At 40.5% G+C, this 12,114-nt stretch overlaps 2 protein-coding genes across 3 annotated transcripts in view; both read right to left on the bottom strand.

Annotated features, from left to right (window-relative positions):
- Positions 1-3,343, bottom strand: part of dachb (dachshund b) — a 129,084-nt gene extending 125,741 nt beyond the window's left edge. The window contains exon 1 of one of the 2 annotated variants that reach the window (XM_085153512.1): positions 2,434-3,343. In XM_085153512.1, coding sequence (XP_085009638.1) covers positions 2,434-3,077 — 644 coding nt within the window. In that variant the 5' untranslated portion in view covers positions 3,078-3,343. The remainder of the gene's footprint in view (positions 1-2,433) is intronic. The other variant, XM_085153514.1, reaches the window with a different exon arrangement.
- The window catches only part of LOC146522634 (uncharacterized), a 518,363-nt gene that overhangs the window by 339,168 nt on the left and 167,081 nt on the right, over positions 1-12,114 (bottom strand). The gene's annotated exons all lie outside the window — the stretch shown is intronic.

Genomic DNA, 12,114 nt, shown 5'->3' with positions numbered 1-12,114 from the left:
GCAACAAAAACATGGCATGAGACAGCCCAATGCATACGAGCCCATCAGTGTAAAATTAAGAGCAAGAGCAGTCCGAGGACGAGCGCCTCCCACCCAGGCTGGTAATTCTTGGCACGAACCGAGTTGTCAGATTATCTCGGGATGTAATTTGATTTGTATTTGTGAAGATTTGACGTGAAACGCCTCGCAGCGGTAAAAGAAAATATTAATTTCTAAGAAAGGCCAAGCACCATCTGTTCCATCCACAACAAGTTTTAGACGGTTTGAAGATTCCCGCTAACAGACGGGCGAACCGAGCAATTAGCCCGAGCTCCTCGGCAGAGGTGATCAAATAAACTCGACAATCGCGGCACGAGTTTGGCCAGAACTCAAGGCTGGTTTTAAATATTTTAAATCGTCAGTGTTTTTCTAAGTAATGAATGAATTTCACTTTACTTAAACTGAGAACGCAGACTGACTGAAGGTGATCTTTCTAAACTTTGGTACTGGATCACTTGACTCTTTCCAAGATGACCATCAGAGCAAAATACAGCTAATAATAATAATAATAAAAGAAAAACTTCTGTGACCATTTTGGTAAAAAGGCCAAGTCTGAGTGATGAACTCATTTAAACCTGCTTTTCTGAACTCAGAACGCATCTGTCCTTCTCACACCAGTTACCAATTTTTTTAATCTTTATGTCAAATTCCCCGACATCTTTAAGGTTTAAATGTAAAACCAAAATACTTTAAATCTATATGAAGAGGGAAAAAAGAAGCGGGCAGAAAGTCTTAAAGTCGTCTTTGTGGAAAACAGTAAACGTCAGAGTTTAAAGAGGGCGCGGAAAGTCGGAAATTTCACAGGAGATGCTGCAAAAAGTTTTTTAAAAATTGTGGCAGTTACAGTTTTTTTCTTTACAAAACTAATTCACTTCAATTCAGTTTGAGGTGTCTAAAAAAGAACTAAACACAAATCGTGTAAAACCAAAAACACTTTGATTTAAACGTCTTCCAACATGTTCTGTAAATGAGGCTCGACACAGTTAAAAACAACAGAACTGAGCAAATAAAAGACATTTCTAAAAACTGTGCCTCTTCTATTCAGTGATAAACTGGAGAAATATTTTAACTTCTTTGGTTTGATTGTCTGAACAAAACTTGATTTAATCTTTTCTACATTAGTGACAATAAATTTTTTAAAATGTGAATGCAATGAAGCAACAGCAAGTCCAAAGAGTTCGTTGCAGCTTCTAACTTCTCTTTAGTTATTTTAAAATCATTTGAAATGTGTGCTGTGAACTGTTTTTGCTTCATTCTGTGGATTTACATCCAAAATATAACCCACTGGAGAAAAAAAACAAACACTTTCGAGTTTGAACTTGAAGCCAGCTGAATTGAAGTTGTGGGCTCAGACAGGTGAGGTGGCAGGTGTACAGCAAGTATTCACACACACACAGTGAAAAGTCTATTTACACACAAACGCACATCAATGCTGCATTTCTGCAACACACATCCACCCGACTCCCGTTAAAGCCTCTCACACACACATTACCTTTCATACACCACATAAAGACACAGAAAAGCTCTTTCCCTTTCACTCACGCACACACACATGCGTACACACACACACACACACACAGATCTGCTGGTGAGATATAAGGTAATGGATTATGTGTAAACAGGACAAAGCAGCGGGTTGTTTACTTTGCATTTGTTTGCCATAAGCTTTTTGTTCCTGTAAAAAAACACCAAACTAATGAAACATGTGTCTGTCTGTGTGCTCATTTAGCATCACACACACACACACACACACACCTTCCAAAGTCGATACAGTAAAAGCATCATCCAAACTAAAATAAGGAACAGTGCTGATAACAGAACAGGAAGTGTGGAAGATAACCATTAATCAAAAACAGTCCCGAGCCTCCAACAAATGTTTGCAGAGTGTCATAAAAATGCATCCTAAAAGCTACACAGAGAGAGAGAGAGAGAGAGAGAGAGAGAGAAATGCAAAGGAAGCAGGAGTCTAAATAGAAATATGAATGAGCTGTGAACAGAAAGAGAAACATAAGAGTGGGATAAAATTAAGAGAAAGACTCCGGGAGGATTTTGCAGAAAAAATTCATATCAAAAGATCAGGATTCCCACAGCTCGGTGTTTTACCAAAAACATGCTTGTCACAATAAATTTAATCATTTCATTAAAAAACATATTGCAGGACCACTTTGTACACAAGTTTAAAACACCCCAAACGTGCGGATGCAGAGCCAATCCAAGACTGTAGTACTAAAAACGGGACGAAACCGCCACTAAACTGACTCAGAGTTATCTAAATGTCGCGATTCAGTCGCGCTGGAAGAAGTTTGAAAATTAGACAAACTCTTTTTGGGGTTGTTGGTTTTTTTTGGTTTGGTTTTCTTGAAATATGAAAAAGTGCGTAAAGTGCGGACCGACCTGGCGCTGGTGCAGTCCTGGTACAGCGTCTCGAAGTCCTTCCTGGAGATGAGCTTGCAGCGGTTCACCCCAGGTTGGATGGCGCCGAGTCCCCGCAGGACGCGCACCTGCTCCACGGTGCACACCACGGGCGTGATGTCCAGCCTCTTCAGCTTGGTGTAGACGGTGTGCAGCCCGCCCACCAGGTGCTTCAGGAAGAGGTCGAACACCTGCGGCAGGCAGATCAGCTCCTGGCCGTCCACGCTGAAGCTGGCCACCTTCACGCCGTGCACCTCCACCAGCTTGCACTCGCTGCACAGACCCGAGCCGGACGAAGTCTGCGCCAGGCTGGGGGAGCCCGGAGTCAGGCCGGCTGTGCTCAGCGAGCCCAACCCGCTCAGGGGACCCAGAGGGGCGGTGGAGCCGCCGTTCCCCAAGCCGGCCAGTGCGCCTCCCGGTCCAGGCAGGAAAGCGCTGAGCATGCTGCTGGTGAGCCGTGGAGACGGGGACAGGGAATGGGAGTGGGAGTTGGTGTGCGCCGGGCTGGAGGTGCCGGTGGAGGCGACGGATGTGTGGAGCGCGTCCGGGGCAGAGCGGTAGAGCGCGACCGGAGTTGGGGCGCCCGAGCCCGGCGAGAGGAGAGGAGGGGAGCCGGGGAGCGACATGACGGAAGGTCAGCGGTGAAGAAGCGCGCACGCACTGAGGCTTTCACACTCTCACACTCACTTTCTTTCGTCCTCTCGCTCTGTCCAGCTGGGAGAGGGAAAAACAACACTTGTGCGTCTCTGCTGTTGGGCTTCCGCTCACTTTTTCCGTTTCTATTTTTGATTTCCTCGCCTCAGCTTCCACTCGCTTCTCGTTCTATCCAGGAGGAGCTCTCACTCTGGGTATCCGTGCGTGGAAAGCGGACTGTCCGGTCTGTGCGTAAAAGCGACTGGAGCAGAGTCCGGGTCAGCCCTCGCCGTGGCCCCGCCTCCTGTAGGCGTGACTGACTAAATATTGGGCCAATCAGACGCGGTCCTTTGTAGGATTGTGAAGATGATTGGTGTAGAAATGAGAGGAGGACTTTATTGCCCCCCATTGATGTGTGTTTGTGTGTGTATGTGTGGAGGGTATCGGTCAGATCTCTCGCTTTGCGGCTTCATAAACTTTCTCACGAGTTGCTTGAGTCTCTAACGGGAACTTTTTATTTTTCTTCTTCGAGTTCCCGTTTTTTTTTTTTTTTTAAATTACATGCTGCGTGTTTGTGCGTGTGTGCAGGATGACCTGCGAACAGCTGAGGTTTAGGAAGAAAGGAGGGAGAAAGAAGGAAAAACAGGTGAAAAGGGAAAAGGAATGAAAGAAGGGAACAACACAGGTAACGATTAAAAGAATGGAAATAACAAGGAAGGAAAAACAAATAAAGAAGAAGTGTGCATAGGTGACAATATCGAAGGAATGAAGGAAGGATGGAAGGATGGAGGGAAGAAGGAATAGCAGGTCACAGTAACAACAAGGAAAGACGGAAAATGAAAGGAATATATATTTAAAGAAGGAAACAAGGAAAAGGAAATTTAAGGCAGGAATGAAGAAAGGAGAAAATAAAGGAAGAAAGTTGGGAATAATGTAGGTAAACGTAAAGAAGAATGAAAAGAACAATAATAGGAAGGAAGGAAGATCAAAATCAAATGATGAGGTGAATATGTGGACAGGTAACAATAAAAGAAATGGAAGGAAGGGGAGATGGAAGAAATAATGAAACGGTGATAAGGAAGGAGGAGAAGGACATGAGTAGAGGAAAACAAAAGGAAAAAGACAAAAAGTAAGAGAAGGAAGGATGGAAGAAACAACATACGTGACAATTAACAAAGTGAAGAGGAATGAGAGGTAAAAAGAAAGCAATGAATGACAGGAAGAGAAAAGAAGGAAGGAACAAGAAAGGAAGAACGGAGGGGGGAGAGAGAGGGAGAGCAGTGAAATAAACAAATAAAATAAGGAAAGAAGGGAAACAAACTGAGCAAAGGTGAAGTGATGATAAAAAAGAAGAAAGGAATAAAGAAAAGAAAAGAAGAAGGAATAAGAGGTGACAGCAAAGTAAATGGAAGGAAGGACAGATGTGGAAAGAATGAAACAAGACAGTGTAAGAAAGGAAGAAAGAAAGAAAGAAAGAAAGAAAGAAAGAAAGAAAGAAAGAAAGAAAGAGAACAAAATAGGTGATGATAAAAAGTACGGAAAACAAAGACAGATTGGTAAGGATGGGAAGGGAGGAAGAATAAGATAAATAATAAAACAGGACAGAAAGAACAACAATAAACATAAGGAAAGAAGGGCAATGAAAAGTATGGAAGGGTAAATATATAGTGGAAGGGAGAAAAAGTAAGGACAAGAAAGAGGTGTGTAGAAGGAAGGAAGAAGAAAGGAAGTATGTGGAAAAAAGTATAAACAAGGACAAAAGAAAGGAAGGAATGAAGGGAACAAAATAGGTAGCAACATTAAAAGAAGGGCTGAAGGAAGAAAAAAGAAATCACAGTTTGGAAGTAAAGAGCAAAGGAAGGAAATTAAAAGAAGGGAACAGCAGGTAACAATACAAAAAAGGACAGAAGGAACAACAATGAGAGAAAGGAAGGAAGGAAGGAAGGAAGGAAGGAAGCATGAAAGTAAGGACATTGATGATGAAATGAAAGAAGGGAGTAAAGAGGGAAGGGACAAAGGAGGGAAGGAAGGCAGGAAAGAGGAGAAAGGATGAAAACACAGACATTTAAAATATAATAAGAAGAGGAGACATGAAAGAAACAAACTGGTTTAGTCTTTCTGTTTAACAGAGAGGAAGGATGCTGTCGGGAGAATGATAACAATCGAAAACCCAAAAATGGAGATAGAAAAGGAAACAAGAGGATGAGGAAAGGAAGCTGGGGAAGAGAACAGAAGCTAAATGACCCATGGTGATCATTTATGTGACAAAAGAAGAGGACAGGGATTAAGAAAGCAAAAGCTCTAAAAGAAAAGAGATCACTGTGCAGCATCAAAGAGACTCACACGCGAGCGTGTGTGTGTGTGTTTAAGCAGTGAAATGGGATTGAGTGGTGTGGATTACAGACAGACGGAGCTTTATAATCCCGTGTAATCTCATTACACTGAGAAACCCTGACTGAATGAAAGGGAGACTGAAAAGAGAGAGAAACACACAGAGTGAGAGAAGATGATTATACTGAAGGGGAGAAAGACGAGCACGCTAAAATTTGTAATAATGTTTGAAAATCCAGATTTACTTTGCACAGACTGACAGGAAGTCTAATATGTTCTGTTTTTACTCTGATGAGACAAATCATTTCAGTCGGGACCAAGATGTCGCACCGACAAAACAAACAAAAGAGGGAAATTAGTACAAAAAAGAAAGGAACTTTGGATGATTTATTTCTGACTTGACACTAGATTTAAGAAACAATAAGTCTGTTTTCTGTCTTCCATCCCTCACTGCACTTAAAATAGGAAGGCATTTTTCTGTGCGTTTATTTTTACTTTTGTTTGGGATGTTGTCTTAAATTGTCTTAATGCTGCATGGATGGCAACAAAAACTCAAGCATAAAGCAAGGAATGCTTGAGTTTTCACATCTTTAAAGGCACACTCATTTTTTATGTTTATTTAATAAAAAAAATATATTGTACTCAAAAATATACACTAATTAGTGTGTAACTGATGCATTCTCATAAACTTAGATGAGATGAGCATCACTGCTCAGTCATGAATCAGTAACTCCCATCTCCCAGGGCCTTGTCAGTCTGCATTTAATCCTTTTGATATAGCTTACAGTTAGGGCTAGACCAGGTGACCCTTAGTTATGCTGCAATAGGTCTAGGCTTCCCATGATGCACTGTTTCTGTACTCACCATGCATCTATATGTCACTCTATACTTGATCAAAGGGTGTCATCTTTTTGTTGGGGTTTTATAAATATATATGCAGCATGATTAAAAAAAAAATCTATGACTTTATGACCTCTATAGTAGTTCTGTGAAGATTAAAGAATTTAGGAGAGAAAGTACAAGTATAAAGGTGAATAAGAGCAAGAGAGGTCAAGGAGGAAAGGTGGAGCAGCAGCCGAAAATGAAAAAGGTGAGACGGAACAAGACAGAGATGAAAAGAATAGAGAGGTAAGGAGAGTGTCAGAGGGACACGAGGGCAATAATTTGTCTCCCAGGACTAATAATGATCAGACTGAAGCTGGACCCAGAGAAAGACAGAGAGAGATGAGCTCTTAGTGGAGGTGAATATCTCTCTGTGGGGTTATAATGACCGATATGAACTTGGAGTTGGACTTTGGGATGCTGAGAGCGAGGCAAAGAGGAATAGGAGCGAAGTCCGAGAGAGACGAGAGAAAGAGATGAGGAGGGGAGGGAGAGTGACAGAAGGGCAAAATGAAGGAGGTGACAAGAGAGAGGAGAGTGACAAAAGTGGAAAAACTTGTCTGCAAAATGCTCTTCATCCCCTGAGGAGACACAGAGGAAGATGTAAGTGACAAAAGGCTTTTTTTTTACTGCTTTCTGCGTATTGAATTAGTCGTCCTGACTAACTGTATGTCATCTTTTTGTGTTGGTGCATTTTTACTGTGAGGTAAAGAAAAAGTGGCAGCAGCTGCAGGAAAAGACTCACATGCACCTTCATGGATGATGTCACGCTGCTCTCCACCAACGAGAAAAAACACCACCATGTTAACATTTCACAACTGCCCATTGTCAGCCCAACAGCTGGCGATTGCTGATAAATTTCGAGAGGGGAGGCATGTGTGATATGCTTGTCGCTTTCTGGCTTCAAAAGAACTTAAAGAATTCAAGTTATTGTCATTGTAATAGATTTGCAGCTGGAAAAACGTACATGGTGTGTGATATTTAAGACAAGACAAAGAGAAAGATAAGAACCATAAAACACCAGATCTCTGCAACACTATCAACATTAAAGGTACAGGACAAGGAGGGAAGGAAATATAGGACCTAAGGACTGCGCATGAACTATAAGGTAAATGCACAAAGTAAAATATAATTTACACATCAAAGCATGAAATCTAAAATATATTACATTGGAAATATTTTACATGGAGACTGTACACAAGTCTTTTTGTCATACTGGGGAATGTTGTTGTGCTGCAAAGTGACAATGAAGACCTTCTTAGTTGAACCTACCGGATCGCTTATTCAATCTGAAGTGAACAGGTGCTGTTTTTCCTGAGGCTAGAAAGTAAGTAATGCAAAACTTGGTTTCATGTATATATTCAGTGTTGGGAAGGTTACTTTTAAAATGTATTCCATTACAGATTACAGAATACATGCCCCAAAATGTATTCTGTAACGTATTCCGTTATGTTACTCAATGAGAGTAACGTATTCTGAATACTTTGGATTACTTAATATATTATCATGCTGTTTACAACTACATGAATGTACTATTGCTGTGATTTATTACTGTTACTGAAGGTCCGCGGCTCCGAACCGTAGTAAAGGCACCTCTGGCTAATACATCGGTTCTGTGTCGGGCTCGTAGCCGAAAACTAGCTTTACTTTGTTGTCTGGGTCAACTTTGCTAGCGAGAGACAGAGAGAGGTGTTGAAAGGCTGCTCCAACGGAACTTATTGTTTTTGGAGGAAAACACGAACACGGTGTACAGTCGAGTCTTAATAGCTTACTTACAACTGGGCTCGTCAGGCACTCTTCTTGGCTGCAGTGGTTATTATTATATTTACATGCTTCCAGCTCCCGTTTTTGCTCGATGACAGCTCGTACTTTTCCTTTTTCTCCCTCCCTCGCTCACAGACACATAACGGGTATGGCAGTCCATTCTTCCTGCAGCACGGACTACACTGCCTATGATGCTACATTCTTTAGAGCTATACCTGTAGCATTCTGACTATTAGCTTAGCACAACAACAACAACAAAAAAGGCCTCTCTCACCCAGGAAACACAGAGAGAGAGCGTCACCCTGTAACCATGGAAACCGTAACGCTGCCACCTGGAACAACAGAACGTAGCTGTCAAACAAAACCCAAACAGTCCTGACCCGCCACAATATGAAACAGGGAAGTACCGCCGTGTAATCCATTTATTTCAACAAAGTAACTGTATTCTAAATACCACCTTTTTAAACAGTAACTGTAACGGAATACAGTTACTCATATTTTGTATTTTAAATACGTAACGGCGGTACATGTATTCCGTTACTCCCCAACACTGAGTATATTTGCAAAATTCTAATATATTCATACTGTGATATTCATTGGAGTATTTGAGTCACAGCATGGCACTACAGTCTTATGTGGCTGTGTCATTATTGTATCATTGTGCTTTCTGAAAAGTCTAAAAACTATAACATTATTAATGAGAGGCTTCTTTTTCACTCAGTCATTATCTTAATTTAAACACAATGTGGTCTTATATTTTCCGAGTGTGACAAACAGTACACAGTGCAGCCAACAGGTGCATCTTTGCGCCAGAGTTTGTCAGGATTCATTAGGCAGAGTCAGCGTTCCTACATCCAGGACTCTGTTCCTTGAAACATCTGTTTAACCACATGAGTTGCAGCAGCGAAAAGAGAAACTCCCGTGCAGGCAGCAGGTCGTACGGTGCCACTTGACAATGATGTATGCTTGAGGGAAGTTTGCTGGATTTTAACTGAACCAAAGAAGACATCAGAAAAGTTTGACAGCTGTGGTTACAAAAAAGAATCTGTGTTCGTGTTTGGTTACCTTACATTTAACGATTTTATAAAAATGTTTTTGCTGATAAACAAAGTACCACAGACTTTAACTAAATGATGGGTGATGATTATAATCAATCTCATTAATTATTATTATTATTATTATTATTATTATTATTATTATTATTATCTCATTAAATAAATGTTTTAAGAACAATTAAAGTTTTTTTTCAGCTGCAGCTTCAGTGGTGTTTAAGAGTTTGAGAAAAAGAATAAATATAATTAAAGCTGCAAGCAACAATGAGAGGGCCCTCATACCTGAGTGCAAATGTGGGTGTACTGGGTTCAAGCTGATCGAGCCATTTGAACAGTTTGGAGCGTAACTCTTATCAATGCTGTGATGTTTGGTGCAGACTGAAGAATGTGTCTTTGAGATTGTTAAGATTTTCCTGATGTAATTTTAACTGATTCTTCTCAAACACGGTGAATCTGTACCTCAAAGTTTAAAACATGACATTTCCTTCTGTACCTAGGTGGTGTTCTGACTATCATTAAACATTTCCACACAGATGTGTTCAGGGGTGGGCCCTTATCACACACAAGAAGTTTAGTCCAGACTGGATAAAGTATGTGTGAATGACAGCAAATTAAAATTTAAGGCGAATGAGCAAAATTCGCAATGGTGTCATAGACACACCCTTCAACAAAAACTCAAAAGCTTGGTAATTTAGTATGGCCCACATCTGTAGTTTTTACTGACCCAAAATTAAAATGATCCCATTAAAATGCTAGGAGCAGTTTGAAAAAGTACAACAACTGGAAATCTCAACAACGATGCCAAAATTACATCATAATTTAAAAATGGCAGACTTCCTGTTGGCTTTAGGGGATAACTCCAAGAGGATGTTTTGTGCATCTTGGGATGTTTAATATGTGTACCAAATTTCATATCTGTATGTGAAATACAGCAGTGGCGCTTACCTTTTCCAACTTTATTGGTACCACTATAATTTATATATATAATTACTATATTATATATATATATTACTATATATATAAAAATACTATAATTTAATTCCATCCAATTAAATTTTATTGATATAATGCCAAATCATAGTTGGCAGAAAGAAATCACAGTTTCTTGAATGTGCTTTACAGAAAACAGAGAAAACAGAGAAAACAGAGAAAAGTGTAGGTGTCCTGTTTGAGGATCACATTTTGATTCTTATAGACACAGAGGTCCAGGTGATGCTTCAGAAATGCATATTTCCCAAAAGTTCTTTGGTAGTTAGGTGGTGATTTCATACCTTGACATAAATAAGATAAAATCCTGCTTCACAGTACTGGCCTCAGCACAGGACCATGAGACTTGTCTTTGACCAATACGTTGTCACTCCCAAAGCGTAGCATTTTACGCTAGGTGACAAATCGTCGATATATTACTAGATTACGAGATCGGAAAAATTAGGAAACATGAGAACCGTTTGGAATGAATCTACACATGTACATTCGTTTTACTTAAAATGCTTTGGAAAACACCATCTAACGTCATTAAAGGGCTGGTTAGGGTTAGGGATAAGGTTAGGGTTAGGGCTGGAATACATGGCTGGAACGTGTATTACCGCTATTACTGAACTTCATTGTTATTACCTCAGCATTTAATAAAATGATAACTCGCTAGGTGGGAAAAGTTGGAAGGTTTTCCCTTTGAAAGAGTGCAGAGTTTTTGGGGTCTTCTTTACAGATAACAAACACCTAGGTTGCATCTAAACTTTGTTTCAAGAGCATTTTAAAGCACACGTCTTTGTGTAGTGACAATCTGTATTCAAACTGCTCCATAGGTTTGTGTGCCATGCAAATAATGAAGCAAAATTCAAAGTGGCCAGGTGGATGGACAAGTCAACAAAGATTGTGTGTGTGAGGGAGATGGAAAGAAAAAGAATGAAGAAAAGAAAAGAGGACATGAGAGAAAGATGAAGGGAGAATATTTTAGACTCCAGTGCTGGGTGACATTGGTCTGCCGGCTTTTTATAATTTTCTTTTTTTATTTCACTTTGGGACAAAAACATGAATGAGAAAGAGCCGCGGGCTGTGTGAGTGTGTGTGTGTCTTTGCAAACTCTTGTCTCTGTCACACACACACGCGCGCACACACACAAGCACTTCAGGTTTTGACCAAAGTGTTTGAGCATCACTCACACACACACACACACTGCTGCTATATCTGAGCCATCACTTGAGGCCATCAGGATTTATTTAGCTTTTATTTATACAAGCTTAAAGTCAAACCATCCATCTCACACACAACAGCCCCCAGCTGCCATTACAGTGTGTGTGTGTTTGTTTGTGTGTGTGCACAGTAGATGACATTGCTTGCATACAGGCAAGTTTGTGATGATCTACAGTAAGTACGGGATGGCACGTGAGTGTGTATGTGTGTGAGTGTGTCTGTATTTGTTTTTCCCATCATCCTCGGCTGTACCTCGAGCAATGATGTTGACGACGGCGGCTCAAGTTGTGTTCTTTAATAATCTAATTCAACAACACAATTACCAAGTGTCAAACTGCAGTGTGAGCATCTCGGGGCCGGGGCGCAGCGACGGCGATGCTTTGTTTCCACAAGCAACATTCATCAGCTAAATTAAAACTCAATGGACGGCCCAAATACTCAATAAAAATCCCTGTCTTGTTTTACGCTCACATGAGGTGGAAAATAGATCCGTCGATAGTGAAACCATTCAATATAAGCTTGATGCATTAAATTGTTGTTTTTCTTCCCCCCTGACAAATATCATAGGAAAGGGTGTATTTATCAAAAAGTAAGTATTCACCTGTTTAAGAATCACTTTTTGGCATTTACATGGCTCCATGGCTACATGTTGCTCCTTGGAATAAAGCTCTTTAACCTCCCAAAATAACGCAATGCATCATTTCAGATAATAAGTTGTGTAGATTCAGGAAACTGGGTTATTAAAGGAGAAATAACACTCAATTCTGGAGCTGTAGTTTTAGAATAAAAGAGGCAAATTGTACAAAGT

Source organism: Neolamprologus multifasciatus, chromosome 3 (assembly GCF_963576455.1).
Source record: "Neolamprologus multifasciatus chromosome 3, fNeoMul1.2, whole genome shotgun sequence".
NCBI classification, from domain to species: domain Eukaryota; kingdom Metazoa; phylum Chordata; class Actinopteri; order Cichliformes; family Cichlidae; genus Neolamprologus; species Neolamprologus multifasciatus.
The sequence above is the reverse complement of the archived record's forward strand: the minus strand, read 5'-3'. Positions and strand labels throughout refer to the sequence as shown.